This window comes from Tachyglossus aculeatus, chromosome 5, assembly GCF_015852505.1.
Source record: "Tachyglossus aculeatus isolate mTacAcu1 chromosome 5, mTacAcu1.pri, whole genome shotgun sequence".
Taxonomy (NCBI): domain Eukaryota; kingdom Metazoa; phylum Chordata; class Mammalia; order Monotremata; family Tachyglossidae; genus Tachyglossus; species Tachyglossus aculeatus.
Window position 1 is genome coordinate 89,606,325 of NC_052070.1, and position 19,406 is coordinate 89,625,730.

The 19,406-nt window shown below is 43.8% G+C and overlaps 1 protein-coding gene, 1 long non-coding RNA gene and 1 other non-coding gene across 5 annotated transcripts in view; 2 read left to right on the forward strand and 1 right to left on the reverse strand.

The window, feature by feature from the left end:
• Positions 1 to 19,406, reverse strand: part of LRRK1 (leucine rich repeat kinase 1) — a 145,639-nt gene that overhangs the window by 36,126 nt on the left and 90,107 nt on the right. For all 3 annotated transcript variants that reach the window (XM_038746353.1, XM_038746352.1, XM_038746350.1), the window contains 7 exons: positions 18,339 to 18,511; positions 16,774 to 16,894; positions 15,627 to 15,786; positions 13,469 to 13,745; positions 7,951 to 8,122; positions 3,946 to 4,106; positions 2,425 to 2,564 (listed from right to left, as the gene is read on the reverse strand). In XM_038746353.1, the coding sequence (XP_038602281.1) occupies positions 2,425 to 2,564; positions 3,946 to 4,106; positions 7,951 to 8,122; positions 13,469 to 13,745; positions 15,627 to 15,786; positions 16,774 to 16,894; positions 18,339 to 18,511 (1,204 nt within the window). The remainder of the gene's footprint in view (positions 1 to 2,424; positions 2,565 to 3,945; positions 4,107 to 7,950; positions 8,123 to 13,468; positions 13,746 to 15,626; positions 15,787 to 16,773; positions 16,895 to 18,338; positions 18,512 to 19,406) is intronic.
• Positions 11,577 to 11,714, forward strand: LOC119929111. The gene has a single exon (XR_005451251.1). It is a non-coding gene; the product is annotated as a small nucleolar RNA SNORA7 (small nucleolar RNA).
• Positions 15,720 to 18,743, forward strand: LOC119928252. The gene is made up of 3 exons (XR_005451061.1): positions 15,720 to 15,771; positions 18,270 to 18,339; positions 18,470 to 18,743. It is a non-coding gene; the product is annotated as an uncharacterized LOC119928252 (long non-coding RNA).

Genomic DNA, 19,406 nt, shown 5'->3' on the forward strand with positions numbered 1-19,406 from the left:
TATGGACTGGAGTGGAAAGAGACAGGAGGCAAGGCGGGATAAGTACTTGCCTTATCTTGAGATGCTACTGGAAAAATGGGAGAGTTGAAGGGGAAAGCATGGGGAGGGACTGGAGAGGAGCAAGGGAGATTTTAGGGATATCACACCTCATGGTTTCAATTTTCTCAATAAAGCACATGGAGAAGGGTGTGTTTGGCACTAGGGGTAAGAAGGAGTTGGATGGAAGGGGATGGGGGTGCTGGGAAGAGAGGATAGGGATGGGTGGAGTGGAGGGAGGGGACTGAGGAAACATGGTGGGGTCAGACAAGTTTGAAGGTTATAGGTGAGGCTGTCAACAGCAATAACTGCTTATGCTGGTGGCTCCACAGGGGTCCTTGAGAGTGAAGAGGGCTTGCTTGATGTGAAAGCAGGCAGCTATTGATATGTAAAAGTCTGGGTGCTGTCACCAGGGTGTCAGACAGGGATAACCAGTTCTGTGGATCCCAAGTAACACTCTATTACATTGCACTTTTCCTAAATGATAAGTACAGTGCTTTCCACACAGTAAGCCTTCAATAAAAACCATTGATTGAGTTATGGGCAATGTATTTTTTTGCTTATCCTCAGTCCGAGGTTTGGACAGAAGAACATTATTACAAAAGACATCCAGTTACTAATGAACAACTGTCATTTAAATTTGGGAAACATTGTCTTTAGCTGAAAATATGTCCTTTGGGATTAACACATTCTGAAAACCATCCAGTCAGCAACTCTGGAGTTGTTTTTTTTCCTTCCGAGTTCAGCTGCTCTAGTTTGCCACTTAAGTTTCTTTTTTTCAGGATGCATTTTACATAGGGGGAGGGGAGAGATAGCTTTCCCTCAAACTGGAACAGTTCTGGACAATTTCTAAGGGCTAGGTCTGGGTTTTAAAGAGGTTTGTTTTACGGATGGAAAGAGCCTGGATTAGACTCAAGGGAGGAAAGAGCAATGTCCAGCTCTGCATGAATTTGGGAAAACTGCAGATTCTGTAGTTTTTGAGCCCCTGGGGCTGGATTAGGAGCTATGTGAAACCAGCTGGGCTTGGTCTGTGCTCAGGTCCCTGCTCAGTCTCTCACAGCCCTCCATTCACAGTGGGAGAGTCCTTAGTCCTTAACCAGAAGAGCCAGAGGCCGAGCCAGGAGAGGCCAGACCTTTGACCAAAACTTGTGAGGCTGTCCCTTCATCAGCTCATTTCTCCTAGAAAACCCTCCAGAAGCAAGTTTCTGATCACTTTTGATTTCGCACCACCATATGTGCACTGAGACTAGTTCTCGACCTAGTTCTTTTGGATTTTTTCCCCCACTTTCATAGCTTCCTTTTACTGTGGCACAAGCAGAAAGGGGTGGAAGGGGTACGGAATGATGAAACATGTTAAATCTCTTCAAGGAAAGGGAAGAAATGGAAAAAGTGTGGGCCCAAGTAATAGTATCGGGAAGGTTAACATTTCTATAGGCCTAGTTCACCTTTGCAAGTGATAGACTAGTAACAGGAATGTGGTATGGTTAGGCTCCTTAACTCAGTCAGCTAGCTGCCTTGGATTGTTTATGGATGACTCTTAGTAAATAGTGCCATTTGGATAGGAATATTACACAAGCGCTACACTGTGGAGAGATCACAGACTGTGTCAAATGGAAATGTTTCACATTGATATACCAACATCTTTAACAGTTGCACAGATTCCTCACCAAAATATATTGAAAAATCCTTTGTAGGATTACACAATACCACAGGTCCCTGAACAAGACACACATGCATCTTTTTAGCTATGCCTTGTATCATTTTCCTACTGCACTGTAATTCACGTGGTCTTTTTTTCTACCTTTTGTGCAGTACAGAGATGACGTTAGAGGTCATTCTCAGTTCAGCTCTGAATCTCACATGAAAATCCTGGCTTCTATTTCACCCCAGCAGGTCTTCTGCACACAGCCCCGATTTTGGGCTTTTCTGATGGCCAGAACTTCCACTACATAAAAGCTTTTTTTAAATGGCATTTGTTAAGTGTTTGCTATGTGCCAGGAACTGTGCTAAGCACTCGGGTAGATACAAGCTAATCAGTTTGGACACAGTCCATATCCCACAATGGGCTCAAAGTCTTAATCCCCATTTTAAAGATAAGGTAAATGAGGCACAGAGAAGTCAAGTGACTTGCCCAAGGTCACACAGCAGACAAGTATCAGAGTGAGGATTAGAACTCAGGTCCTTTGACTCCCAGACCCCAGCATGGGCTCTATCTCCTATGCCACGCTGCTTCCCAAGTTTCAGAACTTTCTGACAAGCACTGAATTCTGCCCAGGAATTTTTTTTTGGATTGAAGACTTCTCCCCACTGCAACAGTGCAGGGTTGATAACCCTGATTTGCAAAGAAGATTACCTTGTAGTTGAAATGCTATGCAAAGATTCTCTTACCAGGAAACCACTGGTCTATCAGGGAATTGATATGATCTGTGATAAAAGCCATTGCTGAAAAATCTCTCATTTCGGACTGGCAGATGACTTTTATTCCTCCACTTTTTTTTTTCTTCCAGTTCACATCAGAGGACTCAACACTGCAATTGAAAATAAAAAGAAGCCCTTAATACTTTGCAAGTGTCTACAGATGAAATATACCTGGTATTTATGAGACACATAATGATTGCAGACCACTAAACTAAGCAGTTGGTAGCGTACAAGTAAAGAAGCTCAGTTCTTACCCTGCAGGGGTTGTCTGTCAATCTACTAGGGAGACAGGCAGACCCAAATTACTGACATATAGTGGGAAGCATTTTCTGATTAATTTCTAATTTCTTCAGCTTATATCCCCCCAAATACCATTTCAGTGTTCTCTGCCACCTAAGTGCATAGATCCTCATGTCCTTCTCACCCCCATAGTACTTATGTGAATTTTTTCCACTCTAATATTTCCTCTATTTATTTACACATCTCTCTCCCCAGCTAGACTGTAAACTTCTGGAGGGCAGGTATCATGTCTACTAATTCTAGTGTACTCTCCCAAGTCTTTAGTATGGTAAGAACTGGTAGGAACTCAGTTAATCCTTTTGTTTGGCTGTTAGAACTGGTAATAGCAGGGATATGGAAAGATGATAGATTAATAAGTGAATGGGACTTCCATTATAAGAAAAATACTCTTAAAGAAAAGGAGTAACACTTTTTGACAGTGCTAGTCAACTGCCCATCGTATAATGCATTTCTAATTCCATTAAATGAACTTTATAGCCATTATTATAAACATGTCATCCAAATCTAGTCATATTACCCAAGTACATCTGTTATCCTTCTGTGTTTGGATGGAGACCAACTCTGATCTTCTCTCTCCAGAGGTCTCCGCCTCAGATCTCTTTGAGACCCTCTCTGTTTGGTCTGGGGGCAGTCTGTGTTTTAATCGAATGGAAATGGATCCTGCCTAGACAGAAACCCTCTGAGAAATGTTTCCCTGAGTGGAAAGCACCCTCACTTTCCCCATGAAGGAGTGCTGTCTGGATTCACTTCAGCACCTCTTTGGGCCTGCCAAATTCTCCTGGGATCTGGGCAGGACAGAGCTGCTTTGAGAAGTAGCATGACACAGAAGGAGCACAGAAATGGGAGTCAGGAGACCTGGATTCTAATTCTGGTTTCACCACTTTCCTGCTGTTTGAATTTGGGAAAGTCGTTTAGTTTCCTCATTGGGAAATGGGAGTTAAATACCTGTTCTCTCTTCTCAGATTGTGAGCCCTGTGTGGGACAGAGATTGTGTAGGATACGACTATACTGTACCTCAGCGCTTAGCATAGTTTAAGGGCTTAATGAATACTATTATTTTTATTATTATTATATTACATTCAGGACAGTGGAATCACAGCCATGAACAGATTTAGCAGTTCATTCACTCCATTTAATGACAGAAATCTCAACCCAGCTCTTTCTAGACTGGGCTAACTGATTACACATTACCTGAGGTAGCCTCCATCAAACGTAACCAATAGGCCTTCTTGCCAATATACGGTCTGATTTCTTTTCACTCTAAACGTGCTGCAGCGATTTCTCTGGTTGCCTGTAAAACTGTAAATGGTCACTTTTCGGTTCCTGCTCTTATTCTTCTTGTTTTCAAAAAGCTGAAATGCAAGGAAAAGTTTGAGCTGCCATACTTTGTTTCTTGAGTGCCTTTTGTTTTCCATTTTAATCATCCTTAGCTACATCAATACACATTTACTTTGCAGGCTCTAGTCTCTACCAATTTAACATAAAACAAAGCCTGCCTATCACACAAAAACCCTATTCTGTGTAGCTGTCTAGATACATATTAATTAGTCAAGCCTAGTTTGTCAATATACTAATTAAGTCACTCAAACAGTAGGGCAGGAACTGGGGCAAGAGTGGAGGGGGGTTCAATATTATGGTAGGTCCCTTTTAAGAAAATTTCCCACCGTGGGAAGGGTTAAAGATGTGAGTACAAATTCACATCTACCTGATTCATCATTCAGCCTTCTGACACTAGAAGGAAATCATTTGTTCTCTAAACATGCAAGTTAAAATGTATGACTTTCAGGTTCTTGCATTTAATGTGTCACAATTCAATGTGCCTCAGAGAACAGAGTTCTATTCCTCCAACAATGGGGTTATACTCCACTAAGATCCTTGCACACATCTTAATCAGGAGGCTATACAGGGGCCCATTCATCTAACATTTAGCTACATTAAGAAAACCTAGGAAAGGGAAAGTGTTGGGTGGTTAGGTTGTGGTAAGTGGGATTCCTTCTTGAAACAGTGGGATTCCTTCTTGAAAGTGGGAAATGGTAAGTGGGAAAGGGAAAGTGGGTAAGGGTAAGTGGGAAAGGGAAAGTGGGATTCCTTCTTGGGATTCCTTCTTGAAAGTGGGAAAGGGTAAGTGGGATTCCTTCTTGAAACTTCCTATCTCCCTCCTACCATTTCTTTCCAAAGTCCTTGAATGAGTCGTCTACTTGCTGCCTCCAATTCCTCAACGCCAACTCTCTCCTCGACCCCCTCCAATCTGGCTTCTGTCCTCTACACTCCACTGAAACTGCCCTCTCAAAGGTCACCAATGACCTCCTGCTTGCCAAATCCAACGGCTCCTACTCTATCCTAATCCTCCTCGACCTCTCAGCTGCCTCTGACACTGTGGACCACCCCCTTCTCCTCAACATGCTATCCAACCTTGGCTTCACAGACTCTGTCCTCTCCTGGTTCTCCTCTTATCTCTCCGGCCATTCATTCTCAGTCTCCTTTGTGGGCTCCTCTCCACCTCCCATCCCCTTACTGTAGGGGTTCCTCAAGGGTCAGTTCTTAGTCCCCCTCTGTTCTCTATCTACACTCACTCCCTTGGTGAACTCATTTGCTCCCATGGCTTCAACTATCATCTCTACACTGATGACATCTCAGCCTCTGCTCCCTCTCCCTCCTTTCAGGCTCGGGTCTCCTACTGCCTTCAGGATATCTCCATCTGGATGTCTGCCCACCATCTAAAACTCAATACGTCATTCATTCATTCATTCAATCATATTTATTGAGTGCTTACTGTATGCAGAGCACTGTACTAAGCGCTTGGGAAGTACAAGTTGGCAACATATAGAGATGGTCCCTACCCAACAGCAGGCTCACAGTCTAGAAGGGGGAGACAGACAACAAAACAAAACATATTAACAAAATAAAATAAATAGAATAAATATGTACAAGAAAAATAAATGCACAGAGTAATAAATATATACAAACACATATACATATATACAGGTGCTTTGGGGAGGGGAAGGAGGTAAGGCGGGGGGGAGGGGGAGGGGGAGGAGGGGGAGAGGAAGGAGGGAGCTCAGTCTGGGAAGGCCTTCTGGAGGAGGTGAGCTCTCAGTAGGGCTTTGAAGGGAGGAAGAGAGCTAGCTTGGCGGATATGCAGAGGGAGGGCATTCCAGGCCAGGGGGAGGATGTGGGCCAGGGGTCGACAGTGGGACAGGCGAGAACGAAGCACAGTGAGGAGGTTAGCGGCAGAGGAGCGGAGGGTGCGGGCTGGGCTGTAGAAGGAGAGAAGGGAGGTGAGGTAGGACGGGGGCGAGGTGATGGAAAGCCTTGAAGCTGAGGGTGAGGAGTTTCTGCCTGATGCGTAGGTTGACTGGTAGCCACTGGAGATTTTTGAGGAGGGGAAAGATTTTTGAGGAGGGGAGAGATTTTTGAGGAGGGGAGAGATTTTTGAGGAGGGGAGAGATTTTTGAGGAGTTCCAAGATTGAACTTCTTACCTTCCCTCCCAAACCCTGCCCTCTCCCTGACTTTCCCGTCACTGTAGACGGCACTGCCATCCTTCCTGTCTCACAAGCCCGCAACCTTGGTGTCATTCTCGACTCTGCTCTCTCATTCACCCATCACATCCAATCCATCACCAAAACCTGCCGGTCTCACCTCCGCAACATCGCCAAGATCCACCCTTTCCTCTCCATCCAAACCGCTACCTTGCTGGCTCAATCTCTCATCTTATCCCGACTGGATTACTGCATCAGCCTCCTCTCTGATCTCCCATCCTCCTGTCTCTCCCCACTTCAGTCTATACTTCACACTGCTGCCTGGATCAGCTTTATGCAGAAACGCTCTGGGCATGTTACTCCCCTCCTCAAAAATCTCCAGTGGCTACCAGTCAACCTACACATCAAGCAAAAACTCCTCACTCTCAGGTTCAAGGCTCTCCATCACCTCGTCCCCTCCTACCTCACCTCCCTTCTCTCCTTCTACAGCCCAGCCCTCCGCTCCTCTGCCGCTAACCTCCTCACTGTGCCTTGTTCTCGCCTGTCCCGCCATCAACCCCCAGCCCACATCCTCCCCCTGGCCTGGAATGCCCTCCCTCTGCACATCCGCCAAGCTAGCTCTCTTCCTCCCTTCAAAGCCCTACTGAGAGCTCACCTCCTCCAGGAGGCCTTCCCAAACTGAGCCCCCTTTTTTCCTCTCCTCCTCCCCATCCCCTGCCCTACCTCCTTCCCCTCCCCACTGCATCTGTATATATGTTTGTACAGATTTATTACTCTATTTATTTTACTTGTACATATTTACTATTCTATTTATTTTGTTAATGATGTGCATCTAGCTTTACTTATACTTATTCTGATGACTTGACACCTGTCCACATGTTTTGTTTTGTTGCCTGTCTCCCCCTTCTAGACTGTGAGCCCGTTGTTGGGTAGGGACCATCTCTATATGTTGCCAACTTGTACTTCCCAAGCACTTAGTACAGTGCTCTGCACACAGTAAGTGCTCAATAAATACAATTGAATGAATGAATGAATGAACAGCAAAGGGGTTCATTCATTCATTCAATCGTATTTATTCATTAATTCAATCACATTTATTCATTCATTCAATCATATTTATTGGGTGCTTACTGTGTGCAGAGCACTGTACTAAGTGCTTGGGAAGTACAAGTTGGCAACATATAGAGAAGACGGTCCCTACCCAACAATGGGCTCACAGTCTAGAAGGGGCAGACAACAAAACAAAACATGTAGACAGGTGTCAAAATCGTCAGAACAAATAGAATTATAGCTATAGGGCCTACTGATATACCATTTAGAGTACAGTCACTAGGATGCAAATTCTAATGTTAATATAATGGACTCAATAGCTAATGTTCAATGGCATTACTTTCATGAAATTAAGTTGCACTGGCAACTAGAATTTATTTCACTAACTCTAAAAAATCCAATCCTCCTCCTCCTAAACCTAATTCTAGATCAGGCATCTATTGTCTCGATTTAAGCAATTGAAGTGGATGGAAAGGCTGGATTTTTGGTAATTGTTCAAATGAGTCACGGTGTGCAGAATATGAAAAATAAGACGTCACAATAGTAGGAGCCTTGCAAATTTGAAAGAATTGGCTGGTTCGGCATGCAGGTTGATCTGAATTCCTTCCATTCATTAAGCAGCTTCAATCCCTCACATTCTAATCAGGAGGAGGTAAATCAACCTACCTGCAGATCCATCTCTGCCAAACTAATTAGCATCCGAGCTATAAACCGTTGCCAGAATCCAACAGGTACAAAACTCATTTTAAACACCCTCTGAATACTGTTCGTGGTGTGGTGCCGTAAACCGTGGATGTCTAATCCTGGCTTGGCTGGGAGGAGATGTGGTAGGAGGTAGCTGAAACAAATCACATGAGACATATTTTTAACCAAGTCTTTCCAACAGCTCTAACTCTGGATACCATTCTGGGGTTTGAATTCTGAAAAGTCTAAGTGTGGTACAGAAAATGGTTATCACCCTAGGTACTGAAAACTTTTGATTGCCAAATCTTTAGGATTGTGCTGTTAGAAATGGAGGGTCCTGCTTGGAGGATGAAATGTTTAATACTCCTTCTTGTGTCTCAAGTGAAATAGAAAAAATGTGGAAGAGTATTCCAGCTGCTGGATATTGATATTTTAGAATGCACTGCAGAGAAAATGGTTCTCTAAACAATAATGGTCATGAAAATGAAGTCAACAAATCAGTTTCTCACTAAGCTTAATTGCAATTCAGGGAAGCTGGAATCAACATGGACGAGCTGTGCTGTTTGGGAGCCAAGAAAGAAGCAATGTGGCCAAATGAAAATAATAATAGTAATGATGATGATGATATTTGTTAAGTGCTTACAATGTGCCAGGTATTGTACTAAGCACTGCGGTGGATACAAGCAAATCAAGTTGGACACAGTCCCTTTCTCACATGGGGTTCACAGTCTCAATCCCCATTTTATAGATGAGGTAACTGAGGCATAGAGAAGTGAAGTGACTTGCCCAAGGTCACCAATTCACCAATAGCAAAATTATGACCAGGGGTGCAAATGAGGAGGTTCCTTCAGAGCTCATCATTTTTAAGGGACAAAGCTGGGAACTAAAAATGCCCTTTGAGGAATTATCATCATAACATCAAATAACACCTATGGAGAGTTCTTTGCTGGTTTTTCACAGATGAGCCACTGCCCCCTGTAAGCTTAGCATTGTTTGGAAATAGCTGGAAACTTGCTCTCACATGGGGCAATTATAGGTAGACAGTGGAAACAGAGCACAGGCCTGGGAGTCAGAAGGACCTGAGTTCTAATTCTGACTCCTCCGCTTGTGTGCTGTGAGACCTTGGGCAAGTCACTTCTAGACTGTGAGCCCGTTGTTGGGTAGGGACTGTCTCTATAAGCTGCCAACTTGTACTTCCCAAGCGCTTAGTACAGTGCTTTGCACACAGTAAGCGCTCAATAAATACGATTGAAAGAATGAATGGAAATAAAATCCTCTGGAAAATAAAACTTTTAGATACAGGTCCACCCTGCTCAGCTGGTGGATCAGAACATCCTTGGAATTCTACTTTCAGAGAAGATATTCAGCCTGTAAACCATCTTTGACATTTAGAGATCTAACATGAATATCAAAAAGCAGCAAGCCTAAATCATAAATGTAGGTTTTAAACTTTAATTTAAAAAGCCAAGAGAAAACCAGGTGCTGTGCCCTGCAGACAGGTTGAGACCCAGAGAGTTGGAAGATATCAGGCAAGATGCTTTCATTCCATATAGCTCATGAATGTACTATTTGATAGCCAATGAATTAGCTTAGGAAGGTCTTCAGAGTACTTAGTGGCCTAGTGGAAAGAGTACAGGCCTTGGAGTAAGAGGACCTGGGATCGAATCCAAGTTCTGACAATTGCTTGCTGTGTGAATTTGGACACGTCACTTAACTTCTCTGTGCTTCAGTTTCCTCAACTGTAAAATGGGGATTTCCCCTCTCAGGGTCACTTCTCAAGAGTTTCCAGTACTCTACCAGTCTCGACTACGGGAAGGAGAATCAAGCAGAATGGCATATCCATTCCATTCCTGACTTGGTCAGTGGCTAGCGAGTGGAAGGCAATCTGTTACAAGTCACAACTCCCCTGTGCTGGGCAGCAGCAGCATGGGAGAGAGTCGAAGGTGGAGACTCAAGTTTACTGCGGGGAAGGAGGCAATGGTAAACCACTTCTGTATTTTTACCAAGAAAACTCTGTGGATACACTACTAGAACAAGTGCAGATGTGGGGCATTCTGGAAGAGATGCATCCACGGAGTCACTATGGGGTGGAGACGACTCGACGGCATAAGACAATAAAATGGGGATTCAATATCTGTTCCTCCTACTACTACTTAGACTGTGAGCCCCATGTGGGAGGGGGACTATGTCCACCCTGATTTAAATTGCATCTTCCCTAGCACTTGGAACAATGCTTGATACACAGTAAGCACTTAACAAATATAATGATAATAATTCCAGGCATGTAGGAAGTGAGGTTCATAAGGTATACTGGACAAAAGCCACGCTATCACTTATGGCTCACAGACAGACTCTACATTTCGCTTTGTCCTGCAGCCATTGCAAACCTTCAAAATGGGTGAACTTCACTCCTGTCTTCCCTCCTAGTAAGTCACCTGACAGCTAACTTCTATGCCAAACACAGGCTATAAAAAATGTTTCCTGGCAACATAGACAATGACTGGTTGTAATGATGAGGGAGCAAAATTTTTAATAATTATTTGGAAGGCTGACACAAAGTCTTGCAATGCAGAAGTATTTTGCCAGAGATGGCTGGAACTTTAAACCATGTAATTTATGTTGCTCAGGAAGGCAGGGCAGCATGCAAAAAACCTTTGTGTTGCTTAATGAGAGCAAGGGAGCACATTATTGTGTTTGGCAGAAATGACCTAAGATGATCAGAACTCAAAGATATTTAGTGCAAAGGACAGTTTACAGATACTGTTTCCTGCTCCACTAGACTGAAACCTCCTTTGGGGAAGGGATCATATCAAATATTTACTACAGTGTATACCACACAGTAAGCACTCAATAAATACCAGTGATTGGTACCAACTCTACTGAACTCTCCCAAAAGTTCATGACAGTGCTCTGCCCACAGTAAACACTCAATACAATTAATTGATACTAACTCTATTGAACTCTCCCAAGTGCCTAGGACAGTGTTCTGTACACAGTAAACACACAAATACCATTGATTGATGCCAATTCTATTGTATTGAACTCTTCCAAGTGCTTAGGACAGTGCTCTGCGAGCAGTAAGCGCTCAATAAATACCATCGATAGCAAACGCTAATGTATTATACTCTCCCAAGCACTCAGTTCACAGGTCTGCACACCATAAGTGCTAAACTGGTTGATTGATTGCTTGACTGATCACTGTGAGGCCAGTATGAAAATGATGTCATGTGGATATCAAGCAGAAGGCAGAACAACATCCCAAGACTGTAGAACAAGTCTCAGGGGAATAAACAAATTAATCAGTGCTATTTATTGAGTGCTTACTATGTGCAGAACACTACTAAGCACTTGGGAGAGTACAATACAACAGAGTAAGCAGACCCATCCCTTAACCACAGTGATCTTATGGTCTAGAGGACAAGCAAATTCAAAGAAACCCCAGTACTCTATGACTCTGGGGCATATTTTTACTGCTTATGCTGTAATGATGTTTACGGTCTAGAGGACAAGCAAATCCAAAGAAACCCCAGTACTCTATGACTCTGGGGCATATTGTTATTGCTCATCCTGTAATGATGTTTACTATATACTGGGCACACCCACAATGTCTCCTCTCAGGATCGCACCTGAAGAGTTTCCAATACTCTACCAGTCTCGACTTCAGGAGGGAAAATCAAGCAGAGGCATAACCATTCCATTCCTAGCTTGGGCAGTGGCTAGTGGGTGGAAGGCAAACTGCTACAAGTCAAAACTCACCTGTGCTGGGCAGCAGTGGCATGGGAGAGAGTCAAGGGCAGAGATTCAAGTTTACTGCACGAAAGAAGTCAATGGTAAACCACTTCCACATTTTTACCAAGAAAACCCTATGGTTACACTACCAGAACGACTGCAGATGGAGGTGGGGCATTCTGGGATAGATGTGTCCATGGAGTCACTATGGGCTGGAGACAAATCGACAGCATAACGACAGACTGTCTTTCCAGATTGAGCCACCAGTTTAAAGAGGCACCTGATGGCATGAGAAGTCAATCTTATTCACTTCTATTTTCATTCTCCTCTCAAGCACAGAGCAGAAAATAAGTAAATGAGAAGCTACATTAGCCTTTCTGACCACAGCTACATTCCATTCTTTCTCTTCTTTCTCCACTCTCCTGTCAAGGCACCTAGTGTCCTTGGCTGGAATTGTTCAATGCCCGTTCCTGAGGCCACCCCTCCCTTTCCTATTTTCCCTTCTTCTTCCCTGAGTCTGGACATCTCCTATCTCTTCTCTCCCTCCCTCTGCCCATTTGCTTCTGCCTCTACCCTGGCCCATGCAGAAGAGTGGCTAGCAGGGCAGGTGGTGGTTTGCCTAAATACCAGGAGAAGGAGCAGGTTTGGGTGGCAGGGAGTATATGCAGGTGGCTTCACTGCTGATGGAGAACTGCAGTGCCAGCCTGACCCATGGCAAAGCTGAGAGTCAGTCCCTTTATGGCGATTTTCCTTTTTCTGGGTTCAGGCTGGGCACAGTGTGGGGGCTGCAGGTGGGCAGGTAAAGGTACCAAACATAAAGCAGCAGCATGGCCTAATGGAAAGAGCAGAGGCCTGGGATTAAGAGGACTTCGGTTCTAATACCAGCTCTACCACTTGCCTGCTATGCGACCTTGATTAAGTCACTTTACTTCTCTGTGCCTCAGTACCCTCATCTGCAAAATGGGGGTTCAATTCATAATCATCCTCCTACTTAGACTGTGAAGCCCATGTGGCAGCGTGGCTCAGTGGAAAGAGCATGGGCTTTGGAGTCAGAGGTCATGGGTTCATATCCCGGCTCCACCAACTGTCAGCTGTGTGACTTTGGGCAAGTCACTTAACTTCTCTGTGCCTCAGTTACCTCATCTGTAAAATGGGAATTAAAACTGTGAGCCCCCCCGTGGTTCAACCTGATCACCTTATAACCTCCCTGGCGCTCAGACCTGTAACCTCCCCAGCATTTAGAACACTGCTTTGCACACGGTAAGCGCTTAACAAATACCATCATTATTATTATCTTGTAATAATAATGATGGTATTTGTTAGGTGCTTACTGTGTGCCAGGCACTGTACTAAGTGCTAGGTATTCACCCCAGTAATTAGTAAAGTGCTTGTATCATAGGAAGTGCTTAAATACCACAATTATCACTATCATTATTACCTGTGTAGGTTTCAATCTCCATCCCCACTCATAATCAGTATGTTACTGAGATCCTACCATGCGCTGAGCACTGTTCTAAGCACTTGGGAAAGTTTTCAGAATTAGTATTTATCCATGGTCCTTGACAAGATGACCCCCAATCAACCATATTTATTGAGTGTTTACAGTATGCAGAGCAGTGTTCTAAGCAGTTGGGGGAGTCCAATATACCAGTTAGTAGACATGTTCCCTGCCCACAATGAGCTTACAGTCTAAAACCTATGTAAATCTGCAAGCATACAATGGAAGAATTTTCCTCATGGTTAGTGAGGGGCAGTGGTAAAGTCCATTTACCTGTTATTGGCCACTGGCAAAGCAATTTCAAATTTGGCCAGAAACTGGAAATACTGTTCTTCGGTCTGTTCAGTGAACCCCGTGCCAACCAACAGCATCCTCAGATCCTCTGCTTTGATCACTCCATTCTTAGCCACGGACTTGGAGCCCTTAATGTTAAAAATTCGCTGCAGACATTCTGACAACCAGACGGGGTCGAGGAAGTAGAGGTTTCTTAGGCCGTGGCTTGTGTCTGGGAAATGTAGCAGTGTTCCTGTTTCTATGAGGAAGTTGATAGCTATCCCAAAAGAGAACAATGACATCAACATTCGGGGAATGGCTGAAACAGGCCTCATCCCAAGAGGAGAAGGATTAAATGTGATCCAAGGTGCGGAAATTAGCCCTCCAAAACTCCTCCTGGATTCAGACTCTATCTGAGTATGTTTTGGTATGAGCCCGAATTTGAAAATTCCTCTAATGTTCCTATCTAGCTACCATTCTCATGATGGAATCCTTGGCTTTTCTATGCCTCGGGTTGCCATAGCAGCATTCTATTGAATCCCACCTCTTTCCTGTGATTTGGCATGCATCTATCACCTCCTTTCAATAATTCATTTCTCTCCTGCCCCCTCCCTCCACTGAACCTCATCTCCCCCAAGGTTCCTGCTGGCGGTGAAGGTACTGGCCCGACTAATGACAGAGCAGGGGACTTGGAATCCTGGCCGTGGAATCTGTTCTCAGCCCCGGGGCACAGCCTGGCCCCATCTACCCTCTCTTCCCTGGGGCCACTGCTTAACCCGTTGGCAGTTAGCAGGGCTATTTTGGGCCTGGGGCTGCTTGGGAGTGAGGGCAGGTTAAGGCTGTGTCAAAGAAAACTAAGCAACAGGGTTCGCTTGGAGCTGAGGTTAAGGTTCAGTACTCATTATTCTAAAAATACATTCTGTACATGTCTCCCCACTCCTCAAACACCCACTGGTTGCCCATCCATCTCTGCACCATCGGCTTCAAGGCACTCAATCAGCTGTTCCCCCAACCCTACCTGACCTCACTAATCTCCTACTTCAACCTAATCCACACACTTCGCTTCTCTAACATCAACTTACTCTCTGCACCTCCATCCTGTCTATCCCATCGCTAACTTCATCTGAACTGGCCTGAAACTCCCTCCTTCTTCATATCTAACAGACACCACGCTCCCCAACTTCAAAGCCCTCCTAAAATCCTATTTCCTCCAAGAGTTTTCCCTGAATAAGCCCTCATTTTCCCTTTTTTGCCCTCGGTTCTGTATTGCCTTTGCATGCATTTTGGTATCCCTCAAGCACTTTGATACTTACTGCATCCCCAGAACCACAGTACTTGTATACAAATCCTTATATCTGCTGCTTCCCCTTCCTGTAATTTATTTCAATATTTGTCTCCCCCTCTAGACTGTAAACTCCTTGATAACAGGGATGATGTCTACCAACTCTATTGTACTCTACTCTCCCAAGAGCTTAATGCAAGTACTCTGGGCACAGCAAGCACTCAAAAAATACCTTACTTTGATTCATACTCAGAGTGACGTTCTCCACTTTCACCACCTATATGCATAATTTTATTACACTGTATCCATTCCAAAATCCACGATCCAAAACAGGGGTACCACTTGCGAACATACGCCCAGAGCAAAAACTGGCCCACTTGGTTATCTGGCTGCATTAGGAGTACTCAGCGTACTCTGAGATAATAGAATGTGACCAAAAACCTACAAAAATCCATACATTGCTTGGTCCCAAAGATAATGGATTTTTTTATCTTATACTGCAGGATTAAAATACAGAGGTGTGATTTCAGTTGCTGAATGCTTCAGTGTTTATATTTTGGATAGAACGCCAAACATTCTGCATCTAGAAAGAGACCCAAATTTAAGCTATATTAAAGAAGGCTTTGAGGTTTCGGGAGGCTCTGACAATTCGAGTCCATAGTGACCCCATCTCTGACTCTAAAAGTGGGTGTCATACATCAAATCTTCTCTGCCAGATTTTCAATCGGTAATTTTTCCTCTTCAATAAAACACATATTAATTTCATATACCTCTGGCAAGAGCATGCACTTTCCCACTAAACCAGTGTGCAGATTACAGTCCAGTTCCTAAACCATGTGAATATACATGACAAAACCAAACGATTCTATATTTTACCCGACTGCAAGTCTTCATAGTCATTGATGTCATTTCCTGGGGTTTGCTCTATTATTTGTTCTATGTGTTTGTCTGTCAGGTATTGCACATCATCAGCCTGATTTCGTCTCTGCTGCTCAGCTATGACAGCTTCTTGTAGGCTCAGGTAACTCCTTGGTATCTGTGAGATAAAGTAGAGAATATAGGCTTGCCGAGTTGGTGACAGAACACAGGAAGGGAGTGTGGCTTCATGGAAAGACTGAAGGACTGTGACCCACTACTAGGTTAAATCCCAAACCTACCATTGGCCTGCTTTGGAATCTTGAGAAAGTCATTTCACTTTTCCGTGCCTCACTTTCCTCATTTGTAAAATGGGGATAACACACCAGCTCTTCCTACCTCTTACACCATAACAGTCCTGCGTAGGTCAGGGAATGTGTCCAATCAGATTATGCCACATCTGCCCCAGCAGTCAGCACAATGTTTGGTACATAGTAAGCACTTAATGCTGTAATTTTTTTTAAATGGTATTTAAATGCTATTTGTCAGACACTGTACTAAGCACTGGGGTAATCAATCAATGGCACTCTTGAGGGCTATGTGCAGAGCACTGTTCTGTTTGGAGGAGTACAGTACAAGGAAATTAGCAGATATGTTCCCTGCCCATAATGAGCTTACATTTTAGAGATGAATTCACAGTCTAGATACAAGCTAATCAAATTGGACAGAGTCCATGTCCCACATGGGGCAAAGTCTTCATCCCCATTTTACAGATGAGGTAACTGAGGCCCAGAGAAGTTAAATGCCTTGCTCAAGGTCACAAGGCAGACAAATGGCAGAGCCTTGATTAGAACCCAAATCCTTTGTTCCAGGCCAGTGCTCTATCTACTAGACCACACTCTTTCTTGTATAATTCTCCATATTTATTTTGGAGCAATAGGAGAATGACTAATTTTTAACTACTTTGAAGGAAATTTTGGGGTGTGCGGGAAACTGTAGTTCGGTTCAATTTCCCTTAAATTTTCATTTTACTTCTTTTCAAGGAACTTTTGGATGTAGTAAGTTCAATAATGTGTTGCAAAATTTTTAAGGGGATAAAAAAATAAAACCACAAAGCTTCAAATAAGTGAAAATCTCTGAAGTAGTTTATTACTTAAGAAATACGCACCAATCTCCCTACAAGCTTCTGAGAGCCAATAGTGCTTCCAATATCCTTCATGTTACAAGTAATTTGAAAAATTAGCTGGCGGAGTCCTTCTTGGCCTTCCAAAGTTTTACAGGAGAGTTCACTGCAATTAGGAAAAAAAAAAGGATAAGGGGCTTTTACTCACAGGAATTGAAGCCCTCTGACCTTTACCCTTTGCACTTTTCTATTACACTTCAAAAGATCACTAGACGGCTTGTAGCACCTGATTTGAAGGGACTTCTCCCAATGAAACCCAGAGGCCAGTCTGACCCAGAGGCCAGTCTGCATAAAAGCAATGTGTGCAATAAGCAAATGTAAAACTTTGCTCTACTTGTTCAAAGGGAACTTGTATACTGCCCCTGGGGTGGGTTAAAGTCAAGGTCGCTCATTATGGTTGGACAAAGCCCTGAAGAATCTAGTTCAGGATAAAAATTGGGGTCAGGCATTCACTGAAGGGATTCTGTAGTCTTCCTACTAATTACATCATGACATAATGACCTCTTCATATAAACCATAAGCATTCTGAAACTGCTTGGAAGGAAGGGCCTTATCAAAATACTGCTCTATACCTTAAACCTGGATTTTTTAGTTTTGTGTGAATTGATTTGGCAAAAGCACTAGAGCTACTTAGGCTGTCCTCCTGTGACTCCAGAGTTCACTGACAGCATCACAAAAGGTTAATTTTCTTTCCTCAATGGACACTGGACACTCCCATGTTTACACAGAGCTCATCTGCCCCTAGCCACCAGGTATCTAAACTTAGTTGCCTTTTACCCACAATACAATTTTAATATTCTTTGATTCTTAGATATAGGGTGGAGAAATACTATGTCTTACCATAAAGAACTATTTTCAGTCCATTTTTTTCCACTCCCAAAGAGAACCAAATTTCACGGCATTTTAGTGTGGATTTTAAAAGCCAAGCTGCAGCCCAGGGTGAAATCTGCTTTAATCAGTGGTTGGAGGAATGAACCTCAGGTGCCAGCAGTGATAAGAGTCCTTTTTGTATCACTTCACAAAGGTTTCCTACAAGGCATGGCAGCTCGGTACAATGCTCTGGCTGTCCTGGCTTTCTGCTCAGAGAGTAGGGTTTCTGGAAGCTCCAGGTGGAATATGGTGAATGAATGTGATTATCTGCAGGGAGATCAGGGAAGGACTGGGACCAATGATAGCCTCTTTGACTGACAGGGAACCCAGGGGAAGAAAGTTTTGGGGTCTCAGAGCCCAGATAAATAGGGAAAGGTGAGAAACCCAAGTCACTGAAGAGGGAATTGAGACAGTGTGTGTGTGTTTGGGGGGGGGGGGGGGGGCATGGATGGGAGGCAGGATGGGAGGATAATCACAGTTGGTCATTCAAAATCAAATGAAAGTCACAACTCTTTACAAATCCCAACTGATTAAATAATCACATCAAAGACACCGAGTATAACATCATCCTTAACCCTCCCGGAAATCACAGAATTCTCCTTATTCAACAGCAAAACCTGACTTTATACCTCCAGAGACACACTGATGGGGAAATATTGAACACCACAAGCAACACTCACTGTAAGTGTTTAAAGGTGATATCTGGAAAACCAGTGGCTCTTGACCCAGACGGAGAGCGACAAAGTGCCAGCACATAAGCTCGGAGGGTGGCAATCCTTTCAACACGAAATTTTGTTTCAATTAAATCCAGGTGCGTTCCTACTACCAACACCACAGAGTTGGGAGCCTTGGCCTGAAAAAGAGGACACAGAATGCTTAGCCAACCTTTCCACCGGGAGAGCAAATAAGCTGGGACTGATGACAAGTTGGGCATTCATAATGTGCTGCTAGAGGTGAAATTCTTGGACCAGCGCAAAACAGACCAGAATCAAAGTATTTGCCAAGAATGTTTTTATTAATCAAGAATGAAAGTCGGAGGTTCAAAGATGATCAGATACTGTCGTAGTTCCGACTAAAAACGATGCCAATTCACGACCCAGTGGTGTAATTCCCATGACCTGCCAGGCACCTTCCAGGAAATCAGTCTTTGGGTTCTGGGTGGGGATGGGGTATGCTTGCCACAAAGTTGATTCACCTGTGCTGGGCAGCAGCGGCATGGGAAAGAGTCAAAGGCAGATGATCACGTGATCAAAGCTGATTAAAGAGTTTTTACAGCATGGCAAAAGGCAATGGTAAACCACTTTCATATTTTTACTAAGAAAACTCAGTAGATACACATGCCAGTACGGCCTCAGAAGGCGAAGGTAGAATGTTTTGGGGAAAGCATGTCAATGGAGTCACTATAAATCTGACACAATTCGAAAGCTCTTAATGATGATGACAATGACAAGCTGCTTCTCTGAATACAGAGAAGGACAAGAGCCTTCCCTTACTCCCTTTCCTCAAGATTTCCAAACTTTCTTGGCTCAGTGATTTATTTATACGGTCACTTGGGAAGTGTTCTGAGATCCTCCAGAGTTCAGGATTAAAGCTGTCTGCTTTCAGAAATAATCCCAAATCAGAACGATTTTAGTTAATTACATATATTTCCCGATAGACACCGTGGAACAACTGACTTTGGGAAGCCTGTGAGGTGTTCATAGCCTCCTCCTCAAGTTACAGCTAAATTCATGGCTTTGGTGGGGAAA